The following is a 14,281-nucleotide window of genomic DNA, read 5'->3' on the forward strand; positions in this document are numbered from 1 at the left end:
TATTGTATATTGAGAAGTTAAAATTAAAAAATGAATAAATAAAAATAAGCCAAATATACAAAATTAAATGAGAAAAAAAATTGTGAAATCATCAAGCATAAGTCCTGGCATTCAATAGGTACTTAGGATATATTTATTGAATTTGAGTCATTATAAAATTATGATCTAATTTCAGACATGTTGTTGATCTATACAAAATGAAAATTTTATTACTTTTTCTTTTATTACCTTGAATATCATCATTGAATGTGCAATACTGGTTTCGATACTTGCTGAGGAGATGAAATGCATTCATATTGGCAAAATCTTCAAACTGAATGAGGCAATTCATACCATACCTATAGGACAAAAACACACTAATCACATTAGAAGAGGCTAATGAAACAATATTTAAAAACAAACCTTTAAAATTACCCCATAGAAAAGGCAAAGGATTTTCTTTTAAAGGTCTTATTTTGCTATTTGGTATAAATATGTAATGCAATATCTGTTCAGCAAATATTTACTGCATGTTTATCACAGAAAAGGCATTGTGTTGGCACTGTGAAATTATACAAAATGACCAAAATATAGCCCCTATCGTCAAGGAATTTAAAACAGAAATTTCTAGTAGAAACAAAAATAATTTGAAATAAATGAAAAGTAATATAAAAGTGGCATATAAACAAGCAATTATAGGAGTTCAGAGGACACATCCTTTCTAGCTGGGGTCACAGACCAAGAAACAATGAACTGAGTTGTAACAGACAGTTATTATTTCAAAAGTAGAGATGTAGGATTTTACAAGCTGAGGACAGCAGAAGCAAAATGACTAAAGTCAGAAGAAAGAAGGAAAAATTTGTTTTAAAAAATAGCAAAAACCCCTATTTGGCTATAATGTAGTGGTATATGTAAGGGTGTAGTAAACTATAAGGTCAGGCTCTGGTCAAGATGGTGGAATAGAAGGCCAAGTTGGGGCCGCTAGAGCTCAGGGGAAGAGAAGGAGAGACCTACAGAGTGCATGAAGGTGGGAGAAGCCACAACGAAAGAAAGAAAAAACTGCTCTGACCATTTCTTGCCACAGCCACTTTATAGCTGGAGCTGCTGAGTGCGCAGAGCAGGAGCCAGCAAAAGCAGCATCTGTGCCCTTCAGATGAAGTTTCTTGGTGGTCCAAGGGGAGAAGAGGGCATTGGTGGCTCCCAGGCCAGCAGTACCACCAACAGGGTTTCCGTGGACCCATGTAGGACCGAGGAGCCACAACAACTGAAAAAAAGGAGCCACTCAGAGGCTAGTGAGTCATCACAAGGGACCGGCACACAGCCAGTCCCATGGGAAGTGTTTGGAGCACGGGTGGTGGGGGAGACAGGCCCACAGGGGGAACACTCGGGCACAGCAAGGACAGCTGATCTGCTCCCCAATCAATGCAGGACCACTCAGAGGAGACTGGTTGGGAATAAAGAATTGCAAGGGGTGCAGTCTGATGAAAAGACTCAGGCCCAGACCAGTGTTTCTATACACCCCAGGTGCACCAGATTTCACCAGATCCCGAAGTACCTATAAAGTCAACCATTAAAACCTGAGCTGCACAAAAAGCCTTCCCTAGGGAATCAGCAGCAAAGCAGCAATTAGCTCAACCGCATTAACTCAAGTATGGTCCCCACAGGGAATTCCCCCATTTTAGAAGTAAGCAAAGGACAACAAATTAGTTCCAGTGCAGAGTTTGAGTGGTAGGAACAGAAAATAATCCAACACAGAACTGAAAGAAAAAACAAAGTACCCACAACCAGAGACAAAGTTTGATAACTAGTAAAAGTCTCATTTCACCAATGAACACCTATAACACCTAGAAGGACCTGAAGTCCCCTGGGCTACCAAGTCAGAAAGCGGGGAGGGCCAGGGGCCTCAGCCATGAACCCCGACACCAGCAACCAGTCCCGAGGATGGGGCTGAAGGTCTCGTCCATGCCCTTACACCCCCCTCCCCTGCACAAGCAACCAGCCCAGTGATCACCACCGAGCCACTACAAGAGGCACCCCAAGCTCTCCTGAGCCAGGGCAGCAGCAGGTGGGGGTGGGCTGGGGGTATCGGCCACACCCCTCTCACACTCAACCAGCCCAGTGATGACCAGCAAGCCACAGCAAGAAGGGCCCCAGGTTCCTGAGCTGGGTTGTGGGGGCAAGGGCTATTGCCACACCCCCTTGACATGTGCACCCAGCCTGGCAATAACCTAGCCACCACTGGAAGCCCACAGGTCTCCCCTGTGGGAATATGGGGGGTGCCACAGGCCTCAAATCCCACCCCTCCTCCTCCTCCCTCCTTCTTCCATCCCATTTCCTTCCCCTTTTTCCTCTCCCTCTCCCTCCCAACTGCTCTACAACAACATCATAGAATGTAAAAACTAATATTAATAAAAATTTTTTTAAAAAAGATAAGGCCAGATCTTCATTCTGGCCCTTCCATTACTCCTAATTCACTTGTTCTAGCTTCATCTCTATATGCTAAAGACAATTATCTTACAGCAGTCCACTGGCCATCTCCCTAGATTCCCCTGTCCCTTTGTTCTTCCTTACTCTGAATATCTCCCTCTCTCCACTAAGACAGAACATAAATCCATGCTATCAAATTTTAGCCACAATCTCAATCAAGTCCTGCAATATTTGTTTTCGTCTAATACTGGTCCAAACATGGTTATCAAAGCAGCTGTCTTAGTCTGTTCAGGCTGCTGCAACAAAATACCTTAGATTAGGCAATTTATAAATAGAAATTTATTGCTCACAGTTCTGGAGGCTGGAAGTCCAAGCTAAAGGTGCCAGTAGACTGTGTGTCTAGTGAGGACCCTTGTCTCATAGACAGCACCTTCTTGCTGCATTCTCACATGGCAACAGGAACAAGTGAGCTCCCTTCAGTCTCTTTTATAAGGGCACTAATCCCAACCATGAGAGTGGCACACTCATGATAATCATGTTCCAAGAGACCTTGTCTCTTAATACTATCACACTGAGGAATTCAGTTTCAACATATGAATTTTAGAGGGACACAAACATTCAGACCATAGCAGCAGCTTTTACAAACCTTTCTTTACTCTCCTTGTCTCCCAAGCACTTAATCCCTGACCAGTCACTACCTGAGATCAATGCCTGAGTCAACAATTTAACCTTCTCAGCTCTCCACCACATTAAAAAATATTTGTACTTCTCTTTTCTTCATCTGCTTGTGAGAAACATTCTTGCTTCTTTGTTTATAATCTGTCCACGGACTTTACTGCATCAGCTTTACCTCTCTATACTAACAGCTTCAAGTTCTCCCTCTACACTGGTCCTTTCCTGTCTCCAAGAATTCTCAAGACTCCTTGATTTTAAAACCACCTCCCCTGACCATGACAAAACCAAAGCCATGGTTAATTATCTTTCTTCCCCCTAATGACAAAGCTCTCAGAGGAGAGGGTGCTAAATCCTCCCCTCATTTCTCACTTCTTGTCAACATTGTGCCAATAATTCAAGGACATTCTCAAACCACCATCCCTCCACCCCCTGATATCACAATGCAGATGATCTTATGATCCAACAAAAAACTTTGTAAGTCTGTTATTTTTCTTCCATTACAGTCATTTATTATTATTATTATTATTAAATATTTGCCATTGATGGACTTTTTAAAAATCACCATAAAATTCACAAGTAACTGATACTGAAATTTTTTTATTAAAAGAAACTTAAGTTTATTTAATAATCTTCTTAAGCTTATTAAAAGAAGCTTGGCATCTTTTTGTATGTCTATTGGCCACTTGTAATTCTTTCTGAAGGATTATATATTTTTAGTTCATTTTTCTATTATTATAATCCTTTTCTTTATTATTTCATAAGAGCTCTTTATATATTAAGAATAGTACATTCTGTTATATATGTTGGAAATAGTTTTCCTAATGCAGTATACTATGTCATTAGTCATTTAGACAGTATTCCTACTCATTTTTACCCAGGGCATTTTAAATTTTTATGTAGTCAGATTTTTTGATCTTTTTATTTATGTTTCTGCTTTTGATGGTAAGCTTTTAGCAATGTTGTCCACATACATTTATTTAAGCATTAATCAAACTTTCCTTTTAATGGTATCATGGATTTACAAAAATAGTTAACATCTAAATCTGGTATTACTTTTACTGTTAGGCCATAGATTAAAAAAAATACGTAGATAAACATTTCTGTTTTCTACATAATTCACCCAACTATACCAGCACCATTTATTTAACAGTCCATCCCTTCCTCTCTTCCCCTGTAATAATTTTTTTTTTTTTTGTCCTTTTTTGTGACCACGCCCAGCCAGTGAGCAAACCGGCCATCCCTATATAGGATCCGAACCCGCGGCGGGAGCATCGCTGTGCTCCCAGCGCCGCACTCTCCCGAGTAAGCCACGGGGTCGGCCCTGTAATAATATATTATATTCTGATATACAGTAGGGTCTGTTTCTGTGCTTTTCTATTTTATTCTACTACTGTTAATGAAAACAAATATTTTTTCGCTTTATAGGATATCTATATACACATACCCATTTATTCTTCACAACTGTTCTATGAAGGAAGTACTATCATTATCCTCATCGTATAAGTGAGGAAAAGGAACACAGACATACCATGTTGGTATTGCTTGGTAATGACAGTCGAACAGTATGATTAGTCTATTAATCTGTCTATCCAGAAAAAAATGCCTCCATATTTTAATTACTATAGTTTTCTAATAACTTTAATATTTTGTACCGCTAGTCATCTTTTATTCTTTTTAAGTATTTGTTTGACTGTGGTCGTGGTTTAATACTGTGGAGTCAGAGCTCCTGGGACGAAATCTTGTCCTCTTCACTTCCTATGTATCCTTAACTGTTCTATGCTTCTGTTTTCCCATCAGAAAAGATGAGAATAATAATTACATTTTATCATAAGGTTGTAATCAAGATTAAACGAACGGATAAATCTAAGTGCTCAAATATAATGATTGACACATAAGTACTGTACTCTATAATCACTAGGTATTTTTTTATTATTTAAGAATAACAGCAGAAGCCATAGACAGTGAAATAATATCCTCAAAGGCCTAAGGGAAAATAATAGTCATTTTAGATAGTACATGTAGCAAAACAATTCTTCAAGAGTAATCAAGAATAAGGTTAAAACAAAGACATCGTTAGATAAATAAAAACCAAAAGACATTTACTAAAGGAACTTCTGAAAGTTGTACTTCAGAAGAAAAAAAAAATCCCATTTAAAAAGGTCTGTGATGTAATAAAATGGTATAATGTAGGAAAATATGAGGGTACTTCAAAAAGTTAACGGATAATTTGTATTATCTTTTTAAAACTTTTTTCTTCAGCAGCTGACCTATAAGGGGATCTAAACCCTTGATCTTGGTCTTATAGCACCACACTCTAACCAGTTGAGCTAACTGTCCAGTCTTGTATTATCTTTAAATTCTATTTTTCCATGAACTTTTTCAAGTACCCTTATACAAGCAATTTTTATCCAGATAAAATGATAATGATAGATAAGGCTACTCATAGCATGATAGAATGAGAAGGTTGGCAAATTCATTCCTCAAACAACAACAGTATTGAAGAAAAAAAAAATTTAAACAATCATTTCGGTGTCTAAAAGTCAGTTAACGTCAAAAAGAAGCAAAAATTTAAAACTGAAACAGGGGAGTGAGGGAAATTCTTGAAAGGAACACGAAAGTTTTCATGTCCTTATATATATGATACCATTCTTCATCTTCCAAGGAAACTCTTTAGCTAACTTTATTAAAAATTATAAAAATCTTACTAAGAACTGGTGAAAAAATGTCTATGGTTATAAATTATTGCTTTTTATATAACTTTAGGAGAGAAGCAAACTTTGTGGTAGCAACTAAGAACCCCAAACACAAATATTAGTCGATAATCATCTGGTGCTTGTAATGACAACTTCCTACTTCTTTAGTTTCTCTGTAGGCCTTTAGAAAGCAAAGATTGTACGCCTTTGGAGAGTGCCCTCATATGGTTTGCTTCTAATGTGTCATACACTGGTGGTCCACCAGCATTAGATGATCTATCATTATGTTCAGAAGGAGCAGAACCTTGTGGTCTCAGTATGTGAGGAGGAATCAGAGCCTTCTCAATTCTATTCCTGGATCTACTACTTACTTAGCTTTGGGGTTTTGGGCTTGTTACAATTTCTCTGTGGTTAAAATGAAATCCCCACAATATGGTTTGCCTTTAGTGTTTAGGACGCATGTGGTCAGGCTATAAATTTATAATGTTTCCTAAGTGAGATCTGGGAATAGGCATAGTTAGTAAAATGGTGTACAGGATACCTTATCATTTACAAAAGTTTATTTTAGAATTATCCCCTGAATACTACATATCAGTTTTAATTTCAAGACTTTTCTCTACCAGGTAGTTAACTTTGACTTGACTCCTAAAAATTTAGAGAGAGGCATTCTGAATTCATTTTGTGATACAAGCATCTTGCATCATAAAAAAAAAAAAAAAAAAAAAAAGGCCACGTAAGGGATATTTTGTTCCGGTTTGAACTAGCTTTGTCACTATGAAATTACAAGTGTAGAACACTCAGAAGTTAGCCAAGTCAATTCTACATAACTATGAAAAGAACCTACTATTTTATGATCAAATATCACATAAAATGGTGGGTGTAAATGGTTTTAAAAGTTAACAAATACCATCCATAAAATTAACATGTAAAAGCCAGACATGTTGCTCCTGTGGCATTGTTAAATCTGACAAATACCTTATTAGAGTGACTAATCAAGATATCTAGCACTTACTAAGTGCCAGGCACTATGCTCCATTCTTTATAGGGATTATCTCATTTAATTCTTTCAACAGTCCAATGAGGAAGGTACTGTTATTATTCATTTTCCCAATGAAGAAACTAGAGCTCAGCAAGATTAAGGACCATGGGTGAATGTAAAGGACTATGCTAATGTAAAGTCTGGACTGAACCACTGGGCCCATGCTTTTAACTACTACATATACTGGCTTCCACAGAGCACCAACATAGTGATCAAGTCAATAAAATGAACCAGATGCAGTATTTAGAATTAAAAAGACTGCACTGATAAAAAAGGGAGTTCTAATTTTATCATGAAACTAGTGAGATAGCATTAGTATGCATTCAGCATACAAAGTACTTTTATTATACATAGTTAGTGAAAACATTAGCCTTTCTTTGATTAAACTATCAAGAACTCACCATAACCAAGTCTCCTAAGCATGTTTTAATTTTTCCTGAGAGACACAGGAAAATAAAATGTTGTGTTTTTGTTTTTGTTTTTTAGGATTTATTACATACATGGCACCATGTAGCATTCAAGATCCAGAGCACTTTAGCTCTGATGAGTACCTTAGAGATAATGTATCCAAATTACTCATTTTTGATAATGTACTGAGGCATAAGGATGCTCAAAGAATTGAGTGGCAAACAGGAAAAACAGACCATGCCTTTGAAATGCTCATTGGGAAGCAATCTCATTAGGCAGACAAAGGATACCAGGGAAAAACTTAAAGGAGGTTCAGATTAAAAGCAAAATTAGTGGCACACAAAGATATCACCAAAGCATTTAGGAAAGACAACATGAATTAGGTGAGGCTTAAATTGGGACCATGGTACAATTCAAATATGGGAAAGAGTAGGTAGGGTAAAGAAAAAATCATAGAAGTCTCAAAGTTTGTACTGGGGATCAATAAGAACATCAGTTTAAAAAACTTCAGAAGACCAATATTGGTCACTGAATTTCAGATTAGGAATAGTCTTGAACACTAACATAAGTAATTTGAAGTTGACTCAACTTCTCTCTGGCCAAGGACCATTCAAATTCAATTCTTCCCTGTAGATAAGAATTAAGAACAGAGAAGTGTTGGGCCGAGCCCGTGGCGCACTTGGGAGGGTGCGGCGCGGCGACGCTCCCACCGCTGGTTCGGATCCTATATGGGAATGGCCGGTGCACTCACTGGCTGAGTGCCGGTCACGAAAAAGACAAAAAAAAAAAAAAAAAAAAAAAGAACAGAGAAGTGTACGCCTTTTTGTTAATTCATTGCAATAAGGCTCCAGTTCCTATTACTTTACTTCTGTATTATTTTGTAATATTTAGACATTCCTTTCACTTCTCTTATCATTCCTTCTATTATATTTTACTGACAATTATTCTTTGGGACAGTGAATATTATAAAGATTCAGCAGTAATCAACTATTCTTTTTCCCATGAACGCTCATCCCCTCATTAAGTTTATCTGTTCTTAACGATTCAGCAATCACCTTTTACACAGGTGACTTCTAAATTTACATCTCTGCTGCTGATCTTTCAAATAAATTCCAACTCTATGTTATGAAATGATAGCAAGGACTTGGAGAAATGTTATATTATGAATCTTTTTTCCTTTAGAATAAGAAATAAATGTTTGAGATAATATTTTTATATACTGTCAACCGTTCTTATTCAGTATTTATTTCTGTAAAAGCATAGTATAAAAAACCACAGTTCATTTACTTCAAAGACAAACAATGAGTCACAAGCAAAATGGAATCATTTTGTTTGGGGGTTGTCTGCTTCTCAAAAAAACAGCTAAGCCTAAGAAATTGTGAGTTCCTTAAAAATCAACAAACTCTAAAAGCTGCATTTATAACTAAAATTGCTATTACTATACTTTACCAAAAAGCATTAAAATATTCTTCCATATCTCCAAAACAGATAAAATCTTTTCCCTTGTGATTTTAATTCTTTATATAAATATAAAACTCCTGGAAATTCTGGACTTTTTCTCTCACAAATCTTATTATGCAAACTTCTTTATTTTCATCACTGGTACTCACCAATGTCAAAACACTGTAATCGTTTTCTATTTTGCCTTCCATTCAAGTTCTGTTATGCCTTTTTCTGATACACTCTTCATATTAATTGTTGTGCTTTCTATTCTGAGTGCCTCAATTAAAGTGCAGAGTCTTTGGACCACATGCTGGCAATAGTACCACAATCTCCTGATGAGTCTCCATACTTTTTGTTTTCTTCCCCCACTAAAATCAATCTGTACAATAATAAAATGTAATCATGCTATTTTAAAGCAGGTCCTATGTAATAAGATCTCATTTAAACTTATCTACTGCTATTCTCAAAAAGAAACTTTATCCTTCTTTATTTATCCTTCCCTTATTTATTCATTTATCAAATAATATAACAAGCACCTACTATGGGTCAGAAATTGCTCTAAGTGCTGTTGACACAATTCTGCCCTCACAGAGCTTTGTGGTAAGTGCTATAACAGAGAAAATTCAGAGTACTAAGACACAGGTCAGGGGCACCTATCCAGAATTAAGGGGATTAGGAAAGGCTTTCTAGAGGTTGATAAAGCCTGAAGAGCTAGGAGGAGTTTGCCAAGTTTACAAGGAAGGGAAAGAATTTTTGAGGCAGAGGAAACATGTTCAAAGGCTTAGAGTTAAATAAATCCATGGCATATTCCAGGAACTAAAATAAATTAAATATGACAAGCACAGGGTTTGAAAAGAAAAGAGGAAAGGATTAAGGCTAGAGAGGTAAACAAGGCCAGATTATGCAGGGCTTTTAATCTGTATTAAGGGGTTATACTTGATCCTAAAAGTAGGAGATTAAGCAGGAATATGAAATGATAAATTTGCATTTTAGACAAACTCTGTGTGATCAGGATAAAGAATGTACAAGGGTACTTCAAAAAGTTCATGGAAAATAGGATTAAAAGATAATATAAATCTTTCCATGAACTTTTTGAAGTAGCCTCATATTAGAAACAGACAAAACTAGATGCAAGAAGTTTACTTAGAAGGCTGCTGCTAAACTCTAGGCTTGTATCTGGAAATGAGAATGGAGACAGAAAAGCAGATGGATTCGAAAAATATTTAGGAGATAAAACTGACAATATCAGATGAAGAGAAGTAGATGATGAGGAAGAAGAAATCAAGGAGGAATTCTCAGTTTCGGGCTTGGGCAACTTGGTAGATTATGGGATATGTATAAAAAGACAGAAAACCTCAAGAAGAGGAGGTCTGATAAGGAAGATCATGAGTTCAGCTTTGAATATGCTGCTTTTGAGCTACTTTAGAGATAAGCAAGCAAAGAAAGTTGTCATAAGAAATTAGGATGTATGATTTCAGTATTTCAGATTTAGAGTAGCTCCAGGTGAAAGTAAGGCTCGTGACACAGTCATAAAAATGGTGTGGTATTAAAGGCCATTAGAAATGAAGATCTTAAGAACAAGCAAGGCCAGCATATAGAAAAGATCATCCACATACATGAGGAAGACTTTGAAAACAGGGAAAAGAATCAAGGAGAGTAGCTAAGAAACTGGGAGGAGATAGAAATATGATAAACCTAACTGCCATAAGCATCAAATAAGTATGTGTGGAGGCTTATATAATGATGGAGTATTAACAGTCTGCAAGGGACTGAAGGGAGAAGACACTGATCTAATCTTCCAACCCTGAAGCATTATGTGGACCAATAAGAACTACTATTTGAAAGCACTGCAGATAAAGTGGAGGTCTTTAAATGAGAGTCATTTTTCAGTAAAGCAAGGAGGTAAAGGGAATATCCAGTGAGGAAGTGAGGATGTAAGGGAGTCAGTCTGTCGTTAAGGAGTGGATTTCCAAAGGCACAGTGGAAAGGTTTAAGAGGGAGGAGAGTGTTGAGAGTTTGGTTTAGGGAAATGAAGCATGAAACATGAAGCAGGAAAAAGCATGAATTATGTGGAAGAATATATGAAAATATATTATATGGAAACAGACAATATGTTTTTTTATATTATATATTTTTAATTATTACATTTTAATAGGCAACCAAGTAAAACAACGTGAAGCAAAATTTTCTAATTATGTCCAGAGGCCATCTGAGCAATTGCAAATGTGGAGTTTTAGGAGATATGCATATGAAAAGGGGAACATCCTGGTCTCTTCTCTATGAGTTGAGGGCAGCAGGGGTACAGCCTCAAATTCTCAGAGCAGCTTAGGCTCTAAACTATTGATCTGTGTTTGAACATGCCATTATATTTTGATCTGCCATTTCTAGTCTGTACCATTCCTCATGCCTAGAATGCCTTCATATAAAGGAAGCAGAAACTTAGAAAATGCTTTTATAAACTTCATCTACAAACTTATCATAGAGAATTAAAGGTCTCTTCAAATGCATGTTCCAGTAAATACCTCATCCCCAACCTCAATTATGTCATTTACTTCTGTAGTTTCAATCACTAAATCTGTCTGTGTCTCCTCCATTTAGTCTAAATCAAACTGTTTGTTTCTAAAAGTCAGCAACTTCCACAAAATACAAGTTTTGAGCAGCAAAGAGAATTATATTATTTTGCTGCAAAGTATCAGAGTCATAAAATTTTAGAGCTAGAAAAGTCCTTGGAGACCATTTAACAATAAGTAATGTCCAGGAAGGTTAAATAACACCCAAGGTTACAGGAGCAGATATGCTAGGGAGTATTGCCACCTGGGAGAAAAGCCAAGTACAATGGCACTTATGATACAGTAGACTTTTTTTAATGTAGGAAAATATCTTCTATTTTATTTCAGACTATAAAAATGCAAACTATTTTCAGAGAAATTTATCAGAATTTTTATACTCAAGTGAACATTAACGTTATTCTTCAGAGTGGCCACTTTCAGACTGAATATTTATCTAATAATGCTGTAACTGCTTAACCAGTTTGAAGGTTAGTTTAAAATCATTTTCAGTGCTTTATAGTTATATCTTATATGTAGTTTTCTTCCCTTTTTCTTAACTAGCAATAACAGATTTGAACAAATATTTGTGAATAAGAACTGGATCTAAATACTGACTTGGATCAATATTCTAATTCTGACTGTTCTCAAGAATCAATATCAGCCTCAAAGGATTTTTTTTGTTTTGCTTTTGCTGGCTGGTACAGGGATCAACCCCTGGACCTTGATGTTAGCAGCACCACACTCTACCTAACTGAGATAATCAGTCAGCCAAAGGATTGTTCTTAAAATGCCAACATTGCAACACTTGACAAAAATTGCTATAGGTTCTAAAGATAATCTTCAAAGAGACATTCCAAAAGTACTGTGAACATTAGCAGTAATCACTATAAAGAGTTCCAGAGTGCCACCTGGAAAGAGATAACTCACTCAGATCTATGTCTTAAAAAAAACCAATCACTATTTTACAGTAAAACCTCAAAATCAAGTAAAAATGAAAAATGATTTTGCATGTATACAACTACTTAAAATAAAAACTTTGAAAGACAATACCCACTCTTAAGCAACAGAGTAATGAAAATCTATACATATTTTTCAAGAAAAGTCTGAGAACTATACATTTAGAAACAGCTCAAAGCATAAATCCAATGTAAATTACAAATCTGGCCTCTCTGGCACAATCATCTGGACCAATGTCAAAGTTTGAACATTAACCATCTTCCATAACTAGCATTCACCTAACAATAATGTGTCCTGACTTATGTCTATTTATAATTCCAAATTAATAGTATTTTTGTTAGTAATACTAGTAATACTAACGAAAATGCCAAAATACCATATTCCCTGTTTTATAAATAAGCTCTTTTCTTCTCATATATTGGGGGCCTCATGAACTAAGCCATCATATGTTCCAGTGATAGTAAAGATATTTAAGCCCAAACTGCTCTAAGATTATTTCTATTGGCACCTGTAGATGTACATTTACCTCCATGACAGTGCCTCCCCCCAACCTTAAAACAGTTTAACAATTAGTTGAAGTAATTTAATCCAACATACTAAAATTAAAATTCCATTGGCAGAGTCCCTGCTTAATTCTTAATAATTCTTAGGAACAAATTGTTTTGACTTCCCTTTTCATTAAGCAATTTTTTAACAGCTCTGGTACTTTTTTCAATCAATAAGCATGCTTATATTTCAGCCTCAGTTTTCAAGAATTCATCTCTGTCTCTGCCAAATTGACACATTTCCAAAATCTGATTAACAAAGTTATCTTCCAGGTAGTTTATGTTTTAGGAAGAGGGATTTTTGATAGATTACTAAATTTACTAAATAGGTGTGTGTGGACATTTGATAATTTATCATTTATAAACTAATAATCATATTCATGTCACTGAAAAACATAATACAACAGAAGTAATTTCTGTGCCTAAAACAATACAATTATGAACATTTAACAATCCAATGGGCTTAGACTCTAATTACCTGATAAAACTATGACTGTTAATGAGGCATACATGGCAAGATGTATAAACTGCATTTTCTAGACAGAAATATTTTGGTCCAACTGTTTTCCATAATTGTACAAGAAATATAAATAGCCTCTGAAAAGATAATTACAATTCATGTTGGCAAGAGTATTAGAATTTCATTCTCACTTCTGAGCACTAGTGGACTGATAAAATAAAGTCATGAGAAATAGTGAATCAATTTCTCATATCTTTATATATACACACAAATATTGTGCATATGTGGTGTATTTCACCATTGATAATCCATTCAAGAATATTAGGGGAATAGAAACACAGATATATGATATTTGATCATCTTTTATAGTAAGACAATAGTGTCAACATTATCCTCACTAAACAGCCTAAGTGACCCATTCATGTGCCACATTCTTCTTTTTTCCATATTCTATAATTGTTTACACTGAGTAATAAAACTACCAAAAAGTATAATACTCTTTAGAAAAAAGAAAACAAAGAAAATGCTTGGAAAATCTAAATACCAAAAAATATATAACAAAATTTATGAAATCACCTAGAAAAACAATGACATACTATAAATTTTTACTTCAGGGTAAGACACTTTCTGTGCCTTGCTTTCTTTAAAATCAACTTTAATGGCATACTATTTACATACAATAAAAAGCACCCATTTTAAGTGTACAATTAGATTGGTTTTGATAAATGCATACTATGTAACCACGTTTACAAGAAAGATATAGAATATTCACAACATCCTCAAAAGTTCTCTTGTTGCACAATCCAAAGTTCAACACTAGTGACTAGAACGTCACTGATCTGTTTTCTATCAATAGAGATTAGATTTTGATGGAATATTTTAGTCATAGAAAATCATTACAGAATAATATTAACTGGCATCCATGTACTCCCCACCCAATTTTGTGAAATATTAACATTATGCCATATCTATTTCAGACCAAAAAAAGGCACACATCACTTGAAATTCCCTCTGCCCCACTTCGATCCCATTTACCTCAGGTAATCATTCTCCTAAATTTATCATTTCATACATGGTACACATTTACTACAAATGTATATACCCAA

General features: G+C 35.6%; 1 protein-coding gene across 2 annotated transcripts in view; it reads right to left on the bottom strand.

Annotated features, from left to right (window-relative positions):
* ME1 (malic enzyme 1) overlaps positions 1-14,281 on the bottom strand; it is a 186,059-nt gene that overhangs the window by 59,833 nt on the left and 111,945 nt on the right. For both annotated transcript variants that reach the window (XM_063097422.1, XM_063097421.1), the window contains exon 7: positions 229-338. In XM_063097422.1, coding sequence (XP_062953492.1) covers positions 229-338 — 110 coding nt within the window. The remainder of the gene's footprint in view (positions 1-228; positions 339-14,281) is intronic.

This window comes from Cynocephalus volans, chromosome 5 (assembly GCF_027409185.1).
Source record: "Cynocephalus volans isolate mCynVol1 chromosome 5, mCynVol1.pri, whole genome shotgun sequence".
Taxonomy (NCBI): domain Eukaryota; kingdom Metazoa; phylum Chordata; class Mammalia; order Dermoptera; family Cynocephalidae; genus Cynocephalus; species Cynocephalus volans.